Below are 22903 nucleotides of genomic sequence, written 5' to 3'. Positions count from 1 at the left end.
TAGTTACCAACTCATTACATGGTTCATCGTTTGCATTCAAGCAACTGTGTTTATTTGTTTAAAAATTATGACATCTTACTAAACGCCAAAACCGTTAAAGAAAATTGCGGCAGAACGATAATGAATCCGAACGAGAGACAGGATTCTCGTTTTGCTAAAATAGTAATGCCCATTTTTGTTCTGTGTAGCTGGTATGCCAAGTGTGTTAACTTTCTTTATTATGGCTGCCAAAATTAGGTTGGAGATTGTAGGCCCACTTTAATACTTAGTCAATACACCTGAATGTTAGACATCACTCGCCCAGCTGTTCAGTTAATTCGATTTCTTTTTACACGCTTCTCAATCGCGGGAAGTAACTTCGATGCCTGTTATTAAAGACTTTGCAGAAATTCGCATTTTGTTAATAAGAAGAGGGTCGGCCCGTCTTACGTAAAATTGTTTTGGAGATTATGCCACAGTGAAGATATACGTCTCGGAGGAATTGCTGTTTGTAGGACTAACTGGCAAAGCTTAGAGAAATATCCCAATGCAGAGATACCAATGTCACTAAGGGCTGTCTACGAATCAGAAATCTTTACAGTTCCACTAAACGCCTGGGAACCCAAACTTCTACTACACGTGTGGGTACGTCAAATATCACATAAGCCTTCCAAATAAACTAATTGTTGCCAACCGCAGAGGTAATGCGGTGGACCGCAGAAGGCGAAACTTGTGACCTGCGCAAAGTCCCACTCAATTTTCGTACTTTCCTTGTCCGTCAAGGTAATTCCGGAGGGATTTCTTCTCGAGAACTCGTGCACTCCATGTAATCTGTGAAAGTGAACTTTCTGAATCCAGTGCCGGGTCGCTCCCCCCAGAAAATCCCAACTAAGGACTTTTTGTCCGACAATTAAAGCGCCCACAAACCATGACCCCCCCCCCCCCCCCCCCTCAAGGAAAAAAAAAAGAAAAAAATCATTTAGTTGGTTGCGGGGGCGGCTCTGATCTTAAGTCGGCATCTGCTGCACTGGCGTTGACGACATGAACATTCGAAACAAACAAGGAACCAAAAGAAAAAAAAAAAGAGGCTATTTTCACTGGCGCCTAAGGAAAGGTCCCATACAGTAAAGTACCGCAGACGATGCAGTTCGACCAGAGGCCTCTTGTGGCATTTTTATGCGAGAACGTATAGTGGTATGAACGAAGTGCTGTATGCTATTCTGAAGGAAATGTTTTCTAGTGCTTATGTGTTTGGGTTACATAAAATGAACAAATTTTGATGCAGTGCATTAAAATGTATATACTAGAGTGAGCGCGTGGTTTCATTTAGGTTCTCATTTTTATTGCTAGATCAAGCACCGCGACCTCTCAAGCAGCTTCGACAGCGTTGCACGTGATGTCGTTATATAGAACACAGAGTGCACACGTTTTCAAACATTATATACTGGAATGAGCATGTGGTTCCACTTAGCTTCTCATTTTAATTTCTAGATCAAACCCCGCGCTCTCGTAGGCAACTTTGACGGCATTGTACGTAGTTACATAGAACACCGAGCGCACACAGTTCCCAAAACAACTCGGTTTTATGGGATCACCTGATTGCACCTCTAAAAAGCCATCTTGTCAGAATATTTTCTTTATTAGGGAGTTTTCATATTCAACTAAAAATGTTTCTTTCGTTGCGCTTAACAATACGCCGTGGAGATCACGATAAGACTGTTTTCAATATTTAAGATCTATCAAAATTGCGAATAAATCATATATTGTATAGAGACGATATTTTTTTAGGTTCCAGCAGAAACTATTTGAAAAGGTTCCGATACCTCCGATCCCTTTGAGGATATATTGGTAGTTGTCGTTCCTGCTTCAGAAATATGCTTCCAACGTTGTTCTATCCTTATCCAAGATTTCCATGCAGCGTTTTCAGCGTTACGGACGCGAGCGCAACGCTTTGCCGAGTGTTTTTCTCCCCGCTTTTCAACGTGTGAATTAAGCCTAGGATAGCTCTACAAGCAACTTGTTTGATGAGTTTTTGCAGCGAAGAAATATTTGATTCGCCAATACATCAGCTGAGGTTTGAAAAAATCTTGACATTTTTTTATATTTGCAGAATGCTTGACCTCTAAATACGGTTCGATGAAATATTCACTGTTTTTCTTGTCATTTTTTGTGACAAAACTCACAAGTCGCAAGCATTGTCATATACCCCTTTAAAAATTACGCCCTCTTACTGCCGATTTAAAAATACCTCAAAGTGGCGTGCACAAAAAAAAAAAAAAACCATGAAAATGACAAGTCTATCCATTGCATACAGTCTCTTGGAAGTGAATATTGTATCGGTTATTAATTTTCCATCTTGGTGTTCTTTGCTCACGCCACTTCGCAGTATTTTTAGATCGACCTTAAGATTACGTCATTTTTTAAGGGCTCTATTGTGTATAACAAATGAAACATCAGAGCTTTTGGCTGAAGAGCCACTTTGACAATCGTTACACGAAAATAGCACGTGTAATTCTTAATTTATTGGCACGGCCACAAGCTGAGAGGAGAAGCGCAGGGTCTCTCTTTTCAATATTCTTACTCCAGCACGCAATCGTTGTTTCCTGTCGTGCATTGGTTGCACTTTCGAAGTTCACAAAACGCCAAAGTATTAAAGAACTTCTGGCGCTAGAGGCAAACCTAAATGAAAGGCATCCCTGACGTTCTTATCCTTTAGCTAAAAACATTTCCTCTTTAATAGAAATACTGCAGAGGTCGTGAAAACAATGAATTGAACGATTGGTCGGTGGTTAGTTGCGTATTTGTTCTCAAGAGAAAAAAAAACCGATCAATGTCTGTAACGTATATATGTTCTTGTGTTCGCGCAGCTTCGGTATGGGCCGTTCCGGCCAATACAACCTAGAAGACAAATCTTGCGCCTTCCGCCGTCAAACGTCATCACTAGTGGATCCACCCAGTGCCGCCTAGATGGCGTCAGTGTTGCCGCCAGCGCATCTTGCCGTGTCTCACAACAGGATCGGCGCTAACACGCGGCGACGTCAGACGTACGCGTCTGCTGCATTGTGGAGTCTCTCGTGCAGCTTCGGTGTTTTTGCCGCTTGAGGCGGGTCGGGGATTCATTGACGAAGACGTCATACGCAGGTGTCGTGTTATATTAATAGTAAGATAATGATCTTTATTTTCAGTTAAAGAAATGGTGGAGCAAAAGGGAAAAAGCTCCAACAAGTGGTATTGCTTAGACTAGGTGGCATTCTTGAGACTCGAGCAAGCTCTTAGAAAATCGAGGTAGGACTATCTGATACGACCCTAATAACTTCTTTTTTTGTTGTGTCTCTTTCGGCAGGCCATCTTTTTCTCGACAGACATCTTCATGACGGCCGGCTTGGACGCCGAGGGCGCCATGCAGGCAACCTTGGGCATGGGCGTGGTCAACGTGCTCATGACACTTGTTTCCATGGTGGTGGTCGAGCGCGCGGGAAGGCGAACGCTGCTGCTCGCCGGCATGGCCGGCATGGCGCTGTCCACCGTCGTGCTAACGGTCACCCTCGCCTTCAAGGTAGGCCACAACCAAAGGTTTCCGCAAGTAACGCCGGAAGAACAACCGTAGGTTTGGCAATTTCTTCGTGAGTGAGCTGTTTTTTATCAGCCGATGCCTGGTAAAAGTGGTAAGCCCTACGCCTGAAATGGTCCTCTATCCTATGAATGCCATCTTCCTTGGGCCAGTTAAGGGCCAGGCAGATGCCGCGTGCCTGCTTGGCGGCCGACATAAAAAACAGCTCAATGGGCGTCGTTGGGTTTGCCGAGGACCCCGTATTTACTAATGGCCAAACTAGGTGCAAGGACTCGATGACCTTATTTTTGTCGACATTGTTTTTACTCGTCCGTCGAAAAAGTTCCAATGTTTGAGCTGCCAGAACGTTTGCCAAACAATGACCGGGCATTGTGCGATGTAGTAACCAACGTGTGGACTGTTCCAGAGCTACCAAATTAGATATTCGTTGGTTGGATTGGCTTGTGTTAGGTGAATCCGCCTGGTAAAGGATGGGGGCGGACTGGGTCCAATAACATAAGCCTGTTCTTCTATTCTCTTTTACTCGACCGTATGTTTTATTCTGCGATCCCATAGGCTGTATCGCAATCGTTAAGATGTCGCGATTTTTGTCGCGCTTCAAGTTTGGCGTCGAAATGCAGAAATCGACTGGTTTCTCAGTCGTTTCATTTTTCGAAAACTGGGAAGCAGTTTGAGTTCATTGGCAGTTTGCACGACAGAATACAACGTAGTTCAAATGCTATAAATTGATTCTGTATAAGGTTTGATTTTATTTGCAATAGCATTTCACCTACACTGATTGCGTCACCGTTGTCGGAACATTTAGGCATCAATGAACACCTAAGCAAAACTTACTAAGGTTGCAACAATACTTAAAAAACAAGAAAGCTGGCGGTAATTCATGGTAATAAAAACCCGAGGCTCAGGAACACAGAAGGGGACGAAGGTGTTGTGTTCGTCCCCTTCTGTGTTCCTGGGTCTCGAGTTTTTATTACCATAAATTTCTAAGGTTCTTTTCTTTCGGTTGCTAAACATGAAACGTACAAAAAAAAAAAAAGAAAAAGACAGCCTACGGGTTCATTCCCTGACCTTTCTTTATGAACGTTTAATCCGTCTGTCATTTGTTTTGCCGTGCCCGAGCTCTGTCGTGCCCGAGCTCGCATTACATGAATCTCGTCATGCATTACTTGACTCATCATGCATTTATTTAACCCTTTCATTCACATATTTTGTGTGTGTGTGTGTGTGTGTTTGTGTGTGTGCTGCACTTTTAAACAAACGTGTCTTTCTCACTGCTGTTACAAATTGTAGTGAAGTTGTTTCATTGGCTGGCACATCAGCAAGTTAGGCGTGCATGTTGGTAAGAGTTGTTAGTTGTTAAGGAAGGTTTTCCTGACTTCGCTAATTTTGAGCTTTTTTTTTGTTTTTAGCATTACAACAACAGCAACGTTGTTGAAAGTTTCTTGGACACCCCAAGACCTCATTCAGCTCGTGAAAAACGATTTCGCCTCAAGCATTATCGCCCCCTGGCGCATTAGGAAAATAGCTGGATGATGAAGAACTCTTTCGCAAAAAAAAAGGAGCTTAGGAGTACCCCTAATAGGTTTTTCACGAAGAACCCTTTTAGAGTATGCTTAAAATAACTTTTAGACTGCAAAATGTGTATAAACCGAAGAACGCTTAAGAGTTCTTTTACGACCAGATTTTTTAGAGTGCGAGTGCTGTGCACCCTGATTTTATTTTGCAAATTTGGGTATCTTCTCTCTCATCACAAGAAAGACATAAACAAAGGCATCTAATCATGCGAAAAAGCTGGTTATAACTTGCTTGCCTAGTAAAACATACCAATCACGTAAACAGATTCAATTGTGTGCTCTCTCGCCTCCCACATAAATATACTTATTTACATGATTGCAATATATTACATGACTGCCACTACGTGGTCGCCCCCTTTTTTATGATTACCAGTACGTGAAAACCCCGAATCTACAAAAACCGGTCTTCTTGAATGCATACCCGAATAATCGTATGGCTCCAACGTTTTTTCATCGTTTTATGTATCAAAGACAAAGATTACAGTACAGCTTTGCATGGATTAACATTTTAGTATTTTCACGAAGCATCACATGATAATCGAAAGCGTATGCATGGCAGGCGCCACCATGTTGTAATTATATTTACCAGTTCAGTTTATTCAACTGCAGACACCTAGTTTATATTAATTGATGGCAGAAAGATTCCAGCAGTGTTAACATTAATCAAAGTATAGAACACGTATTTGGAGAACTAAAAAGGTGGAGAATGTATGGGTTTTTATGGTCGACTCTTAACACATTAGAAACCTTCGGACTTTATCGCTTCGTAGTACGTGCCTGCATCACTTAAAAAAATAATGCAAAATAATGCGTTTGAGACCACAGATGTTCCCTAAATTGCAAATGGAATATTCATATGAAATTAATAATTAAATGTTTAGTTTAGAGCCATCATGATTTTTGTTGAACCCAGAAGCCATATTTGTTTCGCTTGGAGTTCGGAGCTGATTATTGCTACAGAAGTAAAGGTTTAATTAATTCGCGCCTTCGCTTAACGTTAATAGGACCACAAAATGATTTTTCAACTTCTTCCCCTCCTAGGATTTATTTCTAAACTCAAAGACGAAATAAAAAATTACGTGGTCGTGAAGACCAGAGGTGATGACTCCAAGCTTCCACCGTGCTTTTTATGCACACGATGAAACTTGTCAATCTCAAGTGGTGATGATTGTCGTCACGTCGCTCATTGTCTACAAATGGGAATTTAAATATTCGTTGACGGATTGATTGCTGACGAGCTCGTACGTCCGAGTGACGCAGTGCTCGTGTGAAATGCGTGCGCTGGGTTCGGCTTATGTACTTGGGCACTGCGGATGCATCATAGTGAAAAGGCTTTTAAAGGAAAAGAGGTATAAAATAGTCCGCTATATTTTCAAATTTTCCTAGCGAAAAGCAGGCTTTAGGCTTTCTGTGCTCGTGTACCAGCTTCATCTCGGAGCATTAAATGAAATGCGACTAGTAAAATACCAATTTATCCCAGCCGAAAATTCAGCTAATGGCCCTTTTAATGAAGCAATAACGTCTTCAGAACATCTTGGCTTCTCGTACTTTTTTCTTGAGCATAACGGGCGTAGCTCTAAATCCCGTTGCTTTATTCCAGACAGAAGTATAGTGGAACGAAACTTTTACTACCAGCAAGAAAGGTGTAAACGATCCCGGTCCCGGACGCCATAAAAACCCGGGACAAAGCGAACAGGACAAACATTTACATACGGTCTGCGATCCTTTTTTTTTTTTAAGTTTCCGGGGTCGCTTTTTTTTTATGACGTTAGAGATTTTGGGGTCCCCAATATATATATAAGCTTCGGAGGCCAAGTTACAAACACCATCCCAAAAATTTGAGTTTATTTACGCTACCGCGTAACGTGTGTCACGGCGACAGCAATTCGGCGCTCGCGTATTAGTTAATATTGTGGTGCCCTTGTCATCTCCGCGCCACCTCTTCAACAGGACTCTGAAAATTTTCAGCCCATTTACGCTTCCCCTCTTGATTTCGCTCCCGTGTCTCGTCCGTATTTCTACGGCGAGCCTCCTCGGCGCGCCGTAACTGAAATTCGCGTTCTTCGGACCCGCGACGGACTTTCTGAGGTCCAGTCATAGAGGATGCAAGTTCGTCTGCTCGGATGGTCGTGTGCATGGGCCGGCACAACGATGTTTCGCCTGCAGCCTTTCCTTCGAACGCCTCGCCTCCGGCACGCACTCGCTGGCTTTCGTCGTGCTCCTGCGTCGCGTTCACCTCTCGAGTCCCACAACTCGCCGAAGCGTTATCGAAGGTATAATGAAATGGAATGAACACCGCATTTAATTCACAGAAATTTGTCCTGGCGATAGCTCTTTCTCGAGCCACTAAATGAGCTACGTTAGAGTATCGGCACTATGTTACCTGATATTGTTGTGGGCGCCGCCGTCTTGGTGCTTGTGCAGAGCAAACGCAACTGCCGATTGTCATGATTCAAAAGTGCGACTTCCTCAGCAATATATTCAATGTCCAGAGGCCCATTTATTATTGCTTTGCTACGTCGCGAACGGTTTAAACTATTGTGCAGGATTAAAAAAAAAAAACGCTTCCTGTGATTTCAGATAAAGCTTTAGATAACTGGCAACTACGATTTAAAGCTAAAACATGGGTAAGTGTCGTTACTCTGAAGCGTAGCTTATTTATTGGCACTAGGTCATTCCATAAAGAGGTGGACTATTTATCGATAGGTTGCTGGTCTGAACCCGGCTCGACGAACATAACTTTTTGTTTTCTTATAAACTCTGTGGCGGCGGTGGCACGCGCTCAGCAGGGAGTCCAAACTGCTGTTTCAAATCTGTTTTCCCCGAAATTCGTATCAATTGCAACTTTTGTCACATCCAAGAATTACCTTTAGCTCAGGGAGTTTCTGGACCTCCTAACTTTTTATCGTTTTTTCATATCCAACCGCGCATCAAAGCATGTGACCTCTGACTGGTGTGTCAAAGGTGTTAATTTATTGGAATGTGTACCGGCCAGTCACTCTTTCAACAACATATAGGTGCATCTCTTCTACACTACTCTGCTCGTTCATCTTCACCATAATATTCCTGTCAACATCATGGTAGACGCCTCCAACGTGGTTGTTGGCGCTTTCATGCAGCAACTGCCTCCCAACATGTGGCAGCTCATCACCTTCTACTCCCGTACGCTAACACAAGCCAAGTTCCGCCACAGCACTTTCGGTAGAGTGCCCTCCGCGACCAACCAGGTCGTCGAACATTTTCGTAATTTTCGGTATGATCGGAGTTTCTTGATACTTATCGGTCATAAGACTCCAATTTACGGTTTCAAGTCAGGTGACAAATTTGATTCTCCTGAAGTCCGTCAGATGTCATACATGTCTGAGTTTACCACAGATATCCGAAACATCAAAGGCAAAGACAACGCGGCTGCTGATGCGCTCTCGCGGGTCGTCGTCCCGCCCTGATACAACATCATACACAGGGCAGTTGATACCAAGGTCATAGGCCCGGCTCAACGAGAAAGCACTGAATTTTAACAACTTCGTTCCACGTAGTACAGCCTGAATGTATGCGTGGTCAATTTGTCAATTTCCAATACGTCTCTCATCCGTGATAACACCATAAAAGCATCGCACTTTTTCATAGCTGTTTTTTTTTTTACGTCAAGCCTTCGACTTAGTACTCTTCCTGACAAACACCTGATACTTTATTAGCAGACATCGATGCAAACATGGATATGCATAATATTATACTGATTTTTAATGAATATTACCACCTTCATATATTTTTAGAGATGTTTTTTATTTGTAATGTTTTATTGCTATATTTTATTTAGCTTGTTTCGAGAAACGTGTGAAATCGTCTGTGAAAAATGTAAACAAGTGCTTTAAGAAGTTATTTTTTTTCACCTCTGGAAGACTCATTGCCCGCTGTACGAGAGCTTGCTGACTTTCCATTTTAAACGTTGAATTAACAGTGTAGTATTTTTGGTCCAAATGTTTACATGGAATCAACGAAACGTAAACTTAATTCAAGGAATAAAATTATGAACCTGCCAAAATTATATAAAAATAATCAGCGTCAATTTTTTTTTACCTTGTCGCCTGGAGCGGCGTTATTGTTTACATAAATATCATTGAAAGGGTTTTTCGCTTTCTTGCGGTATCACGCGTGTAAATGCACGCGTACCTCAATCCCCATTGGCTGAGACGCGTCATGTGGCTTCGAAGCAACGGCGCCATCGTTGCTAAGAAGCCAGCCGAATTGATGGCAGCGCAGCGCAAAGAGTAAAAACACGTCAAAATACTCAGATTGACGTCAAATTTCGCAGTGAGGTTCCTGTAAACAAATTCAATGAATGAAATTGAAAAATAAATTTCGCACATTTCGGTCTGGGGGGAACCGAATCCGGGCCTCCGGGGTGCAAGACGAACACTCTTCCCCGACACCACGGCGGCTCCGCGGTTCCGGCTGACTAAAGCTGTGCCTATTGCGTGCGTCATGCTTTCGCATTCCCACACTTAAGCAGTTTTAAGTGTCTCTGCCGAATTTTTCACTGTGGGTATTAGGTATTACTTTTACAAGAGATAAGCTAGACCTAGTTACTGGTAAGTATATCAAATGAAGCATAAAGAACGTCTACACAGTGAGGAACAAAACGGTAATTTTATGGCTGTTATTTTACCAAGGGCTCTCTATTTACGCCAGTCTTTTCTAATCTTGCAGGACCACGCGGTGTGGGTGTCCTACGTCAGCATCGGTGGACTCTTAGCCTTTGTCATCACGTTTGCCATAGGACCGGGTAAGTGATCCTTGGTATAAACTGTGTGTATATATATATATGCGCCTTACAAATAAGCACCAGCTCGACCGGTGAACACGCAGTAGCTTAATTGATTAAAAACAAGTCCGTTGCATGGTTCGAGTATCTAGCTTCTTGCCACTTGTTCGTAAATGGTAGGGACGCGGAAATCTGTAAAGCTTGTAAATGTTTCCAAAATATCTGTACGGCGTGAAAAATTTTGCACACATGCTGAGCACGAAATGGGAACATTGAGGATGGCAACAGTCAAAGACTCTTGATTAGAACTGTGCTGAAATTCATGGGTTCTGCGCATCGTTGTGAGAGGCACGAGTGCATCTGTTTATTTATGAAGTACTTTCGCTGAGCGCATTTTACACAAAGCAAAGCATTTTGATACGGCATGCTTACGCGCGTGGGTCTTGAGTAGCATATCACTCCACATTTGTGATGGGAACTACACTCTAAATATCGGGACCTCTGTGATATCGCTTACAGGCAAGAACAATTTAATCGAAGTTCGAGTTATAAGCCGCCCTCAATTCAGCTCTATTTTAACTGTGTAATGATCCTACACTCTGTACGTATACGCTATACCAGGTATGCTAGAAATATTACATTGTTAATGTCTGAATTACTAACTTGCTGCTTATGACCAGAACGGATATATTGTTATTTATCCTTACCATAAGCGAGCTTCTCATACCTTAGGTCGCAACGCACACTTTTATGTTATTAGATTGCTTTTTCAGGGTCAGTTCAAAACTATCGGAGCTTGTAATATTATTCGAAGAAAAAGCAGAGATATAAAATGTCACAAAAGCTTTAATTATACGTCATTCGCCAGTCTGAAAGCTTAGTGGCAAGAATCAATGATGTCAAACTTTTTGCATTGTTGGGACTATAGAGTTAAGATAATGTACGCTAGAGGTTCAAGTGGCGCTAGTTTGCTGGCGTCAGTTGAAGCAGACAGCAACCAGTCGAAAATTGACTTCCGGTAATGCATTTCTATGGGTAAATGTGAGTGCATCATCTCCCTGTGCTCGATCCTAAGAGAAAATATCCCGAATAATTCTTACGTACTAGCTAGCTTGGAACATTTCTCAGTAAGGCCGACGAAATGACTGGTCAGTTACGGAGTTTTTCTTTCAAATTCATTGCAATAAAAACGGTGCAAAACGTTTCGTACGTGTATTAATGTGCACTGTCGGACACTGTTAGCGTGAACACGACGTCGGTGCTTTTCAGCATGAGGGATATACGTGCCAAACGAACGAAGGACATCTGGAAATTAAGGGAGACGGCAAGAACTGCGCAGTAACACTAGATCAGTAACTACGCGTGCATGTACGATCAAAATAAACTGAAGGCCACGTAAAATATTCCGATTTTAAATAAGTACCGCTTTATTCTTTCTGCTCTGTGCGAAGATACTTGTTCTACATTAAAAATATACCCCGCACGCTAAAAATCTTTGAGAAAAAGTACCCGATAATGGCTGCCCGGCAGAGAAAACAATAGAAAGGGACAAGTTTTATAGCCCATGTGTTTTATTCTTTACGTTTTGAATGCTTTTATCCACTCATGCACGACGAGGTCATTTTCATATAGTGACAGGCTGGCATATTATCAATATTTAAGCGTCACCGAAATGCTGGCGAGCCTTGAACCCACTCTATATTCCTTTCGATTGTAATTTTGCTTTGAATCGTCACTTGTTCTTACACACCTGCAGCGGAACACACGTTTGGGACTGAAATGTACCGAAGTTAAACATTGTTCACCGATGAAAAATAATGCGCTAACTAAAGCAATTATACATTTACGATGGTAATCAAGGAATATACTATTCGGCACGACCAAAATAACCAAAGTGCCCCGTGTTATTTTCCGGCGAAGAGACAAAATCCACGCGCATTTTTCCATAGGGATGCACAGGAGCACCGCAAGAGTAGATTGGTTGCTGTCCGCTTCCATTTGCGTCACAAAAGTCGCATAGACACTGGCGCCAGTTGAACCTTTAGCGTACAGTACATTATAATAAGTGCATGGCTGGGTCAGCCCACGTCCGATTTTGTTATGTGTGCTTTATTTGGGTTAAACAGGGACACTAAGAATTCATTTTTTGCGTGCTTGATCGTGATGTGGATATTTTGGTATTGAGTGAGCAAAGTGGGTATTTTTTTTGTATCCCGTGTAAAAAAACAACAAAAATTTAAATGCGCAAATTATTTTTATATGATCTTAGCTTGCCCACTCGTGTATGAGGTGACTAAGAATAATTATGAACCGTGTTTCTTCATTTTACCAATGTAGTTTCAATCTGCAACGAGGCTAGTGGCCTTCCTTGTGACCTGATGCTTGTCATATGGGGCCTACCTGGGCTAGACACAGGAAAAGCAGGTTTAAATTACCTTGAATTTCTTAAAGTTAGCATGGCTATAGGGTTCATAAGAACGTCCAAGAAGAATTTGCTCTTGTCTTACCGAATGGACCCGGAACAATGAGCACGAGCAGCTCAAGCACCATTTATTCATTCACAGGAGGCCGCGCTGTGCACTTCAGCGGCTTAAAAGTATTCGTAATCAGCGTTGTCTAGAAGTACAAGACATTCCAATAAATACGATGCTTTGGAAAGGTTGTCGATAAACATTATAGACGAATCAGACTGATATATTAGTGTAGACCTCCTTGCACATATGTCCTTAATTCTGGAAACATAAAATATAGCAGTAAATTAGCATCGAAGTGGAGGATATATAATCTAGAGTTGAATTCAGTCACTCTTGCTTCTGATTTTGTTAGATTTTAGCACCCCTAAAAAGTGAGCTACTTTACTTTCTCGCCGTGCACACGTAGGGAGAGAAAATTTCTTTGTTTGCTTGTACGTCACTAAGCGAGCTTTTCCCACGGTGACTGCGTGCAGGTTCCATCCCGTGGTTCCTGGTGACGGAGCTGTTCGGCCAGGGGGCCAGGCCCATCGCCAGCAGCCTCGCAGTTGGCGTCAACTGGGCGGCAAACTTCGTCGTCGGCATCGCCTTCCTGCCGCTCATGGTAGGCCTAGCCCTGTTCACTCCTGGACAACGGTACTAGAACAACCCTGTTGGGGAACTGCCATATGAACCTGCTTTGAAGAAGTGGCTCCAACCCATACTTTAGAACCGAACTAGGTTTGTTCACACCGCCGCCGTTTCCATTGCAGCGCCCACTCCGGGAATAATATATATACCAGAACGGAGAACAATAAAATCTTACCTGTGTCTGCAAAGTGAGCTTTTGCGAACCGCCTAGTCTCAAAACGGATTATGTACCACCATCTAACCATTAAACGAATGAAACTAACTGACTGCCATGAAGCGGCGTTGTAATCGAATCTGGGTTCCGGTGTCTCAGTTCGGCTGGGCGCAAGGGGTCTGCGATCCTAGGATGGGTTTTCTAGCTGAGTTGTTCTAGTAATGTTGTATTTGGCTCAGCAAAAAATGATAACGAGTAACATAGTCCTATTTATTGCAGATTATTTTTATGAATGTGCGAGTTGAGCAGAGGCAGTCACTTATTCTGAAGACATACCTGCCTTACACTCCAAATAAAAGGCCGGTTTTTCGCGTTAACTTTCCCCCGCCTACAAGTGACCTAACATCGAAAATGCTCAACCGTCTCTATCTGGCCTTTTTCTACTGGGGGCAACGGTGCCGACAAGGTAGCTTAAAGCCGGGAGGAGAAAGTTAAGGCCAGATAACCGTCATCTTATTTGTAGTGTAGTGTACGTTCATTATTGTTGGCGCAGTTGTCTTTGGAATTAAAAAACAAGTTTCACTGCGGTAGAATGTAAAAAAGAAGCATGCTTTTGCAAGCTGATTTCTTTCTATTTTAGGCATACTAACATATTAGTGTATTGTACAAATTCTAACAGCTGCATTGTGCTAGATACACCCGAGTATAAATAAACATAGGATACTTACATATATAGGCATAGACAAAATAATCAACAGATCCTATAAGAGCTTCGTGCTGCACTAGCATGCTAATTTCAAGTATTGGTTAAGTTTATTAAATTGGCTGGGGTGCCAGAACCGCAGAGGCATATCACACAAGCATAACATCTGCTAAAACTGACTCTTTATATTTAAAGACGTAATTTAGTGCAAAGATTGTATGCCTTGCAAAAATAGGAGGACCGCTAGCATAGTAACACTTATCTTCCAGTTGTATTATTTTTGAGCATAGATAAAAAATAAAACGTAAAGTTTATTATAAAAATATATTCTCGAGCACCTCAACCAAAAATTCTCGCAACCTTTATTCTGTCTAGTCTTGAAAAATACTCAATTTTAAAGCGCAGACTGGGATATAACAGTGTTATATAATAAATACTCAAAAATATCCTTTTCTTTTATTTCGCAGGAGGTGGTTCAGCATTACACGTTCCTCATTTTCACCCTGGTGCTGGTGTTCTTCTGGGTGTTCATCTATAAGAAACTTCCAGAAACAAAGAACAAGAGCATCGAAGAGATCACAAATATGTTCCGCGTTCGTGCCTACAAGGATGACACGCCCATGACAAAACTGAATGCCAACAGCAAGGCATGACTCCAATCAGCGTAAATTGAACGTTCGTCAGTATGGAACTCTAGAAAATCAGGAAGCACGCCGTTCCCTTTTCTCCAAGACTAGACGAATGCTGAAGCAATCGTCGCGAAGAGTGGAGGAGTGCTGTGTTGATCGTTTTGCGTTCCGCTTTGTGACACCATCGCCAAGTATCGTCGGGAATTGTTTGTAGTAACGTGAGAGAGCCATGGAGGTAGACAGATCAATTTCCTTGATATGCAAATTATGAAGAGACATCCAGGCAGGTAAGATATGACGTGTGGCAAAGATTCCTGCCTTTACACATTCCGATAAGCGTTGTAAATATTCATATCAAACGAGAACGCAAAATCTTTTCTACGATGTGCATCGAAGTGACATCAATCAGGCTAAAAAAAGCTACTACTTTCGCTCTAAAATTGAAAGAGGTTGGGGAAATATGGGGTAGACGTGGTGTTTGGTGCTTGTAATACCCACCCCTAGAATACGCTTCTCAAATCAAAGCGAAGATTGCAGTATTGAGGTGTACATATCGTCGGGATGATTTTACAAGGTTAGAAATGTCTGGTGCATTTGTATATATTGGTGGTACCAAGTGTGATGATTTCAATGGAATGCAAGTTGTGGTGCGTTTGCAATTGAATGCTGCTCGCTAGTGGTGGTTCATTGTGACCGAGGCGTTTTGCCGGCGATAGTTTACTCTTGAAGAACACAGACAGCCCTACTACGCAGGCATAAGAATTTGTGCTAGATTTTTCTTGACTTCCTAAAATAACCCTAGTTCTTTACTAGGCGTGCCAAAAGGTATTTGGGTTGGTCTGGGGCTGTGTAATTGGGGACGAAACGGAGGCCAAATTTAACTGTTTAACTCTTTAACTCTCTCGAAGTTTGACGACATTTTTAGGGAACCAGTTCTGCATAGGTTTGCTACCTTCTTATATATACCTGATTTGTTTGGAATCTAGACCTATAAAATTTATGTTTCTAGCGGTTATGAAAATTGTGTTTAAACACATGTCTTAATATTTTTGTCGCAGTCATATTGAGAAAAGTTAAATAAGGTCAACTGGGACTCTATCCCCATGCCATTAACTGAAAGACGGACGGTGCTTCTAATCAAATAGGATATTTTAATAAAAGAAATGCAAGAGAAATTTTTTAGTAACACATGCACACTTTGCATTCTCTAGTGTTTTTTTTTTTTGAGTGCGGTGAAAAACACAATACGACGCACTTGGCTGTAAAATGTAACAAAATGTGTAATATCGAAAATTTACCTCACCGATCCAAATTACGTTTGCTAGCCAATATATAACTTTGCGGTAATATGACATGATTGCACTATCAGTTGAGCGCTTTTATTGATAAGACTAGGGCGTAAGCTTGAGACTACAAGTGAGTGTCGGCGTGGCTTCGTGGACAGGCGTGACAACTTTTTATTTCGGATAATATTTACTGAAGGGTTTACTGTATATTTCTTACTTCACTTCACAGTATATTGCAATTTATGGCTCAAAAACGAAAATTGTGTGTTGCGCAGTTCATGTCGAAGTTACAAAACACGAAAACACGCAAGAAGATTTTATAACGTTAAGGTCAATCAAAGACGTCACATTTAATGGCTGTACTTGAACTCTTAGTAACGACCAAACAAATCGGAAGTCCTGCCAGGATAGTAAGTCCGTTTTTGCTTGACGTTAATTGGCTTAATTCTATGCAGTATATTTCTAGGTAGTCAACGCTACCGTTTGGTAGCATGTCAACTGGGTTAATCTCTTTTAAGGACGTAGGCATGAGCCAGAAATTCTCCCTATCAGCAAAACAACCCGCAGTGAAACCTAATTCCTGCACTTGTTTCGAAATTTAGACCCAAAGTTGCCAGGTGAAAACCGAGCAACTAGAAATGAAGTCAAACGTGAAAACAGCGCAAAAAATTGAACAAAGGACAAGTGAAAGGAGTGCACGGACAAAGCGCTGTCAGAAATGAAGCCTTGATTTAGCATATCCTAAGAAACTGAGGCCCGAAGAAGCCAGTTGACAACCAAATAATTAGGCAGTGAAGTCTAACTCTCGCTCTTGTTTGGCAATTTAGAGCCAAAATGGTCCGACTCAGTCAAAATAATACCGAGTTCGGTTATACCTTGGTTTCTTCGGGTCTTCTGTGTCCTGAACTGCCAGAAGAAAAAAAAATTGTGGCTTAAACAACAGTGCTACCTGGAAATTTCGCCAAGAGACCTTCATGGTCGGCGGCAAACCAGTTCGCAATCCTCCGCGCGTGATATGTGCTCGCGACCCAAGATAAGAGGGCTGATTCAACCCTCGACAAGGAACGTATGTTAAAGGAAATGAAAATGCTAACCGTGTGAATGGCGTTTTATAAAAAGAAAGCAACACGTTTACTACTCATTCGTTGTCATCGCAATACACTAAATGCTGCTGATGAGCTACGTACTCTGTCAGATTAATATTTTTTATTTAATTATGTGGGTCAAACTTGCCAGCCTTTTAATATCTGGGCGTTCGCAAGGGCGAAACTTAGTCTCGTCGAAATTCTAATATTTTATGTCCCTGCTCTAGAGAAGCACCTTGTCCAGAGGGAGTCCAAGGTCGCCCAAGGCTGCGCTGCATCAACCAGCACTCCTTCTTTTAAAGTTACTTTTCCCCCATTTTTGCATCCGCCATGCAACCGACTATACTTTGCGTCGATAAACCTGACGAGTCCTCATGACCTCAGACTTCGTCTCACAATCTTGTCTTACACGCGACGTTGTTTATGTTCGCACACAGGCAGCTTCCCAGTCTTTCTCTTGCGAACCTTTTCCCGGTCGAATCATTCTGTATCACGAAGCGAGATCAACGAATCAAAATTTTTGGTTTGATTGCACAAATCGTGTAAAATGTTTTTTTTTTTTTTTTTGATAGCGGGCATGTTTTCGCCTCTCAAGAGAACGTTTAAACTTCCTAAGCTTTTCATCAGCCGTGAAAGATAAACGGACCACACGCGCACCAAGCGTTCGCTATTGAAAGATTGTGGCTCCATAGCGAGGAAACAGGATATTCACTCATCCGGATTGCTCGCGAGGCGTTGGATGAAATACGATCTACCTCTACTATGAAGTCACGTGATCCTACAACTGTTCACGTGCTGAGTGCCCCTGTGTTTCTGCTCTGCACTTGAGGACAATGTTTTCGGGCTGCGTATCCACGGGGGCGTCAGCACCGCGGCGTCGCATAGCATTCGCCCTCTAAACCGAAAGTACAAAGAACCAGTCTGGTATTTTTACAGAGTGTCAATATTTTTATACAAAAATAAAATAAATAATCCTCTCTTACGTTGGTTCGGCTAAGTTATTTATACTGAGTACTAGATTACACCTTTTGATACAGCTGGATGGCCAACGAGAGTTAGTACCGTCACATTGAAGCATGCCTTAAGTCAACTCCACCTTTATGCAAGTCCTTCGTATTTCTTTCTCTCCACAACAGCAAATGTCACACTCTAGGGACTGGCATTTTACTCTCAGTTACTACAGTGTCCTACATGGCATGCCATTGCCGAGACCGTACCTGTAACCCGCTCCTAAAGGAGGCTGTCGTGTTGTATAAAAACAGGGACAAACAAGCTTCACAAACAAGCAAAAAAGTCGAGGCACACAGAATAAAAAATGAATGGACAAAGTCAGGTCTGTTTTAATAATGGGAGAGCGAGGTCGAATTCCTAATTTAGGGGGATGTCGGATTGGTCGTGTATAACTGATGGCTTCGAGTAATTTGTTGCGCAGGCACAATACCATCTGAGTAGAGAGTCGTGTATGTATTTATGTTTTTTTTTGTTCTAGAAAAATAATACCATAAGCCACTCTCGGCGTTTCTTAAGCTATAATTGATTATTGCTGTTCGGTCACCTCAGTCTACTTGTCCCGCCAACAGAATCGCGCGAATATGGAAATATATTATAAGGTGTAATACGCCAAAACAACACGGACGAAAATGAAGGGAGAACTGGACAGGACGCGGTGTAACATTCAACCGAACTGTTTATTCGATGACATACTTTTAAAAATATTCAAACAGGCCACACTTGGCAGGACACAAAAATATAGTCTACCCCCCCCCCCCCCCCCCCCCCTTTACTGAAATGCCATGATAGGGTCAAAGAGCATGCGTTGGCGATGAGGCAGTCCCCGTCTGACAGCCTAGCAGTCCACTGTGACCATTGCGAATACGGGCCAAACTCGGGAAAGTCCAGCACCATCTTTGGTGAGACCTGTGTCATGAGCCATTACAAAACAAAAACGGCCAGAGAAATTCACGAAGCTTTCGTGATTAAGTCCCAGCAGGACAACTCTTGTGTAAAGCGCCCTATTTGTCCTTGTTCAATAAGGAATTCTACTATCTGAAGAACCAATGACGCTGGTATTTGAGTGTTTTTAAACCATATCTTTCTGTTCTGCCAAGTGTGCCTGTTTTTATATTTTTAAAAGTATGTAATTGAAATGAACCACTCAGTTGAAAGTTACGCCGCGTCCTGTTCAGTTCTCCCTTCGTTTTCGTCCGTGTTGTTTTGGCGAATTACACCATGATGCAAGAGCAACTAGCCCAACTAGCCATCGTTACGAAAATATATGTGAAATAGGAAGCATATCAACTGCCGTCGTGCCCGTCAATGTACAATTAGCGTGGTCTCATGGATGAGAACAGTGTTAACGTTAATGCGTTAAAATCAAAGGCATTGCCGGTATTGCGCAACTTTTTCGTTAACGTAGTAACGTATACTCGTTACTTTTTTAGAACAGTAACAGGTAACGTAGTAGTTACATTACTCGTTACCTCTTCCCGGGACCTAAAAAGGACACTTTACTTTTTTCGTGTTTTTAGGATCAAAGCCATGTAAATTGTTTAGTTTTTTGCGTTTTCCGTATATTATTAGAGTATTCCGACATAATTCATCATTAAAAAAGTAACGCAAAAGTAACCTGCGGTACGTTTTATCGGTAATGGTGATGGTAACACTTTTATTTTATTTTGAGGTAACGTAGGTTGGTAGCGCGTTCCTTTTGTTTGCAAGTAACGAGTAACGTATTTCATTACTTGTTTTCGGTAACGCCTACAACAAGAGTGAGAAAGGTCTGTCAGTATTAGCGGCGAGATGTTTCGGTGGCGCCCTCCTATGGTTCCCCCTTGTGACGTCATTACCTTGCGAACAACAAGTTCGATGGTGTTTGTAAATAGCATAGTGGAAGCCTGAAATCATTGCGCTCTCGAAGCAGCACTGCCAACACCGTCGAAATTAAAGTTCTTTCATTCCTCTTATTTCCGTCGATGGTATACCCTTTCCGACGTCATAGTCAGCTTTTGGGCCAATCGTGGAAGGCCGACCACAGCGACGCTTTCGGTCGCGCTCGTCGCCAATAGACCTTTCCAATGTTTACAAATCCACAGCTCAGCGTGCGATTTCCACAGCTCAGCACGCGCGTGTGCGTCGCTTCGGAAAGCGAGCAAATCACGCGCGATTCGCACGAACACTGAAAATGAAACCGGCCAGCAGCCCTTTTCTGGAAAGGTCTATTGGCGACGTGCGCGACCGAAAGCGTCGCTGTGGTCGGCCTTCCACGATTGGCCCAAAAGCTGACTATGACGTCGGAAAGGGTTTTGATTAAACACGTCTTTAATGAAACCGCCCTCTGGCTGATAAGGCCTCGAGGTGGGTGGGGGTAAGGGAAGAGGGAAATGGGGTGATTATGTCAAATGAAAGTCCTGACCCCGGAGGATCGGAGGAATGTTATGATGGATGAGTATATAAGCTTGAGTTCCACCTCCTCAGTCGTGGCCGGCTGGGTCCATTCCTCAAAGGAGGTAGGGCGTAAGTGGCTTGGGAGGTCTGCGATGACGGCAGTCCGCTCCCGCGAGGTCCCCCTACAATCCCCCATTAAGTGTTGGCACGTTGCAGGGACTTTGCAGCACACGCAGTTCGGGTTTGGTCCGATATCTTGGGTGTCGGCTGGACGGTGGATCCTGGCTCTCCACACGGGGGTCATCATCGTCAGCGTTTGTATACGGTGGAGAGCCACCTTTTCCCAGCGCGGAAATCCGCAAGGGATCGGATGGGGATTATGTGGCAGCAGGGCGGCGAGTCTTGCCTTTCTTGCAATTCTTTCTTCTCGTTTGACTTCGAAGATGTCGAAGTCGTCTTCCTCTTGCTCGTCCCGTTGAATGGGCGAGAGGACGAGACCTTTTGAGGGATATTTTTCTGCTTGTAGCTGCGCCCTCGCGGCCCCGTCCGCCCGCTCATTCCCCGGGATGCTCGCGTGGCCCGGAATCCACGAGACCGTGATTGTCTGTTGTGATTTCGCTTGGCGGACCAGCGTTCGAATTTTTGTGACTGTGGTGTTGCAAGCGTCTGAGCGTCTAAGTTCGCGTAATGCTTCTTGCGAGTCCGTGTAGATTCGAGATTCAGTAATTCCTGCCTGGCGTGTTGTCGTCGATGCATGGACTGCCATCTGTATTGCGAGTAGCTCTGCGGCGCAAGCGCTTCGCGTGCGTGCGGCTAGTTGTTGCTGGGTTTCTTTCCTGGTGGTGGAATGCCAGGCGATGGCTGTGCGGCCACTCTCGTCGCGAGCCGCATCGGTGTAAAACACCTCAACGTTCGCTTTGAGGGAGCCGATTTCTGCGAGATGCATTTTGACCTGTGTGCCGCGACGTCCCGAGTTGTCGATTCCTTGGTGCTTGGGAGTAGGTTTGATTGAGGTGACCAGTTCTGTGTCCCACGGGGGAGGTGTGATGGGCATTAGTGGGCCTTTCGCTAGATGACTTCTCCCGCTCTTTTCGAGAATGACTCGTCCATGGGGTGTGCGCGCCAGTCGGCGCTCCTGGCTGATGGCCATCTCTTGTGCGATTTCTCGGATGGTATTCATTTGCGCTGCACGTTCGAGCTGTTCCACAGTGGTGAAGCGGGGCAGGCCAGTGACAATTCGCATCGCTGCTCGGTTCATTGTAACTAAGGTCGCTTCCTGTGCACGCGTTAATCGAAGATAATTGATACCATAAACCACTTTGGATACGAGCAGGGCTCGGACTAGGCGGCGTAGTAGTTCTTCTTGTGCCCCCCAAGACTTGCTGGAGATGGCTTTGAGGAGTTCAAGACCTTTCTTCCATTGTCCTTTGACTTGCTTAATCCATGTAGTGGCGCCCCCGTTCTGGTTAAAGGGGACACCCAGGATTTTCACGTTGTTAGATGGTGTGATAGGATCTCCGTCGAGATGAAGTTTGATGTTGACGCTAGATTTCCTGCGCCTGCTTGGGATGACCATGTAGGTAGTTTTATCTTTAGATATTTCCATTCCAGTGGTGCAGGCAAAGGTGGTGACAATATTCAATGCTCGCTGCATGTAGTGCTGCTGTTGTTCAGCTCCCCCGGCCGTAGTCCATAGGGTGATATCGTCCGCGTAGATGGTGTGCAGAACTTGTGGGACATTATCGAGGGCTCGAGCGAGATCCGTCATTACAATATTGAAGAGTAGCGGCGACAGGACCGCACCCTGTGGTACTCCAACGTTGTTGGGCTTCCATTTTCCTTTTGTGTTGCCGATCATTATTTGGTAGGTACGATCCTGCAGGAACGTCTTAATGAAGTTCACAAGGCGTCCTTGGATCCCGAGCTTCTTAGCAGCATCTACCACGGTGTGATGGGGGACAGAGTCAAACGCCTTGCGTAGGTCGATGGCGACAAGTGTGCGGGGTTGACTCTTGAATAGCCGTCGCTCATACATGTGGTAGTGTATCATGAGGAGGCTATCTTGTGTTGACATGTGTGGTCTGAAGCCAGTTTGTGTGGGGTGGAATGCTTTGGAGGTCTCGAGGATCCATGAAAGGCGAGTGGTGACCATACGTTCCATGACCTTGCACAGATTAGAGGTGAGGGAGATAGGCCTCAGGTTAGCGACCGTGTGTGGTGTTTTGCCGGCCTTCGGGATGGGAATCACGGTCGATCGTTTCCAATCAGCGGGAATTTCCCCTTCGGACCATATCTTGTTAAAAGTTTCTAAGAGTTCTTCCATGGCGTCTGTGGGAAGGTTCCGGAGCGCCGTAACGGTGATTTTGTCTGGGCCAGGCGCGGACTTCGCGTTCGCCGAGCTAAGAGCGTCAACAAGCTCCGCAAGAGTAAATGGGGCGTCTGCTGGCTGTTCGTGCAAAATAGGCTGTCGAGTGTAAGTTTCGGTTGGCGGAGGGTCGGGTTGCTGTGGGAAAAAATGTTCTCCCGCTTCATCTGCCAGTCGTTCTTCGCTTATTTTGAGGCGGAGGGCAAGGTTGCTTCCCGTGTTTCGTGTTTTCGTTTTCCCGGAAAGGCCTTTGTATGCGTGCCATACTTTGTAGTAGCCCGTTCTGTAGTTGAAAGAGTCACACAGGCCA

General features: G+C 43.7%; 1 protein-coding gene across 1 annotated transcript in view; it reads left to right on the top strand.

Moving 5' to 3' along the window:
• Positions 1-17830, top strand: part of LOC8028232 (solute carrier family 2, facilitated glucose transporter member 1) — an 82958-nt gene extending 65128 nt beyond the window's left edge. The window contains exons 8-11 of the mRNA XM_002410676.5: positions 3323-3535; positions 9832-9907; positions 12834-12961; positions 14312-17830. Of these exons, the coding sequence (XP_002410721.3) occupies positions 3323-3535; positions 9832-9907; positions 12834-12961; positions 14312-14497 (603 nt within the window). The 3' untranslated portion in view covers positions 14498-17830. The remainder of the gene's footprint in view (positions 1-3322; positions 3536-9831; positions 9908-12833; positions 12962-14311) is intronic.
• Positions 17831-22903: the final 5073 nt, after the last annotated feature.

The sequence above is a fragment of the Ixodes scapularis genome, unplaced genomic scaffold (genome assembly GCF_016920785.2).
Source record: "Ixodes scapularis isolate PalLabHiFi unplaced genomic scaffold, ASM1692078v2 PGA_scaffold1__304_contigs__length_218370807, whole genome shotgun sequence".
Lineage (NCBI taxonomy): Eukaryota > Metazoa > Arthropoda > Arachnida > Ixodida > Ixodidae > Ixodes > Ixodes scapularis.
Note: the sequence above shows the minus strand (reverse complement) of the source record. Positions and strands in the feature narration are given on the sequence as shown.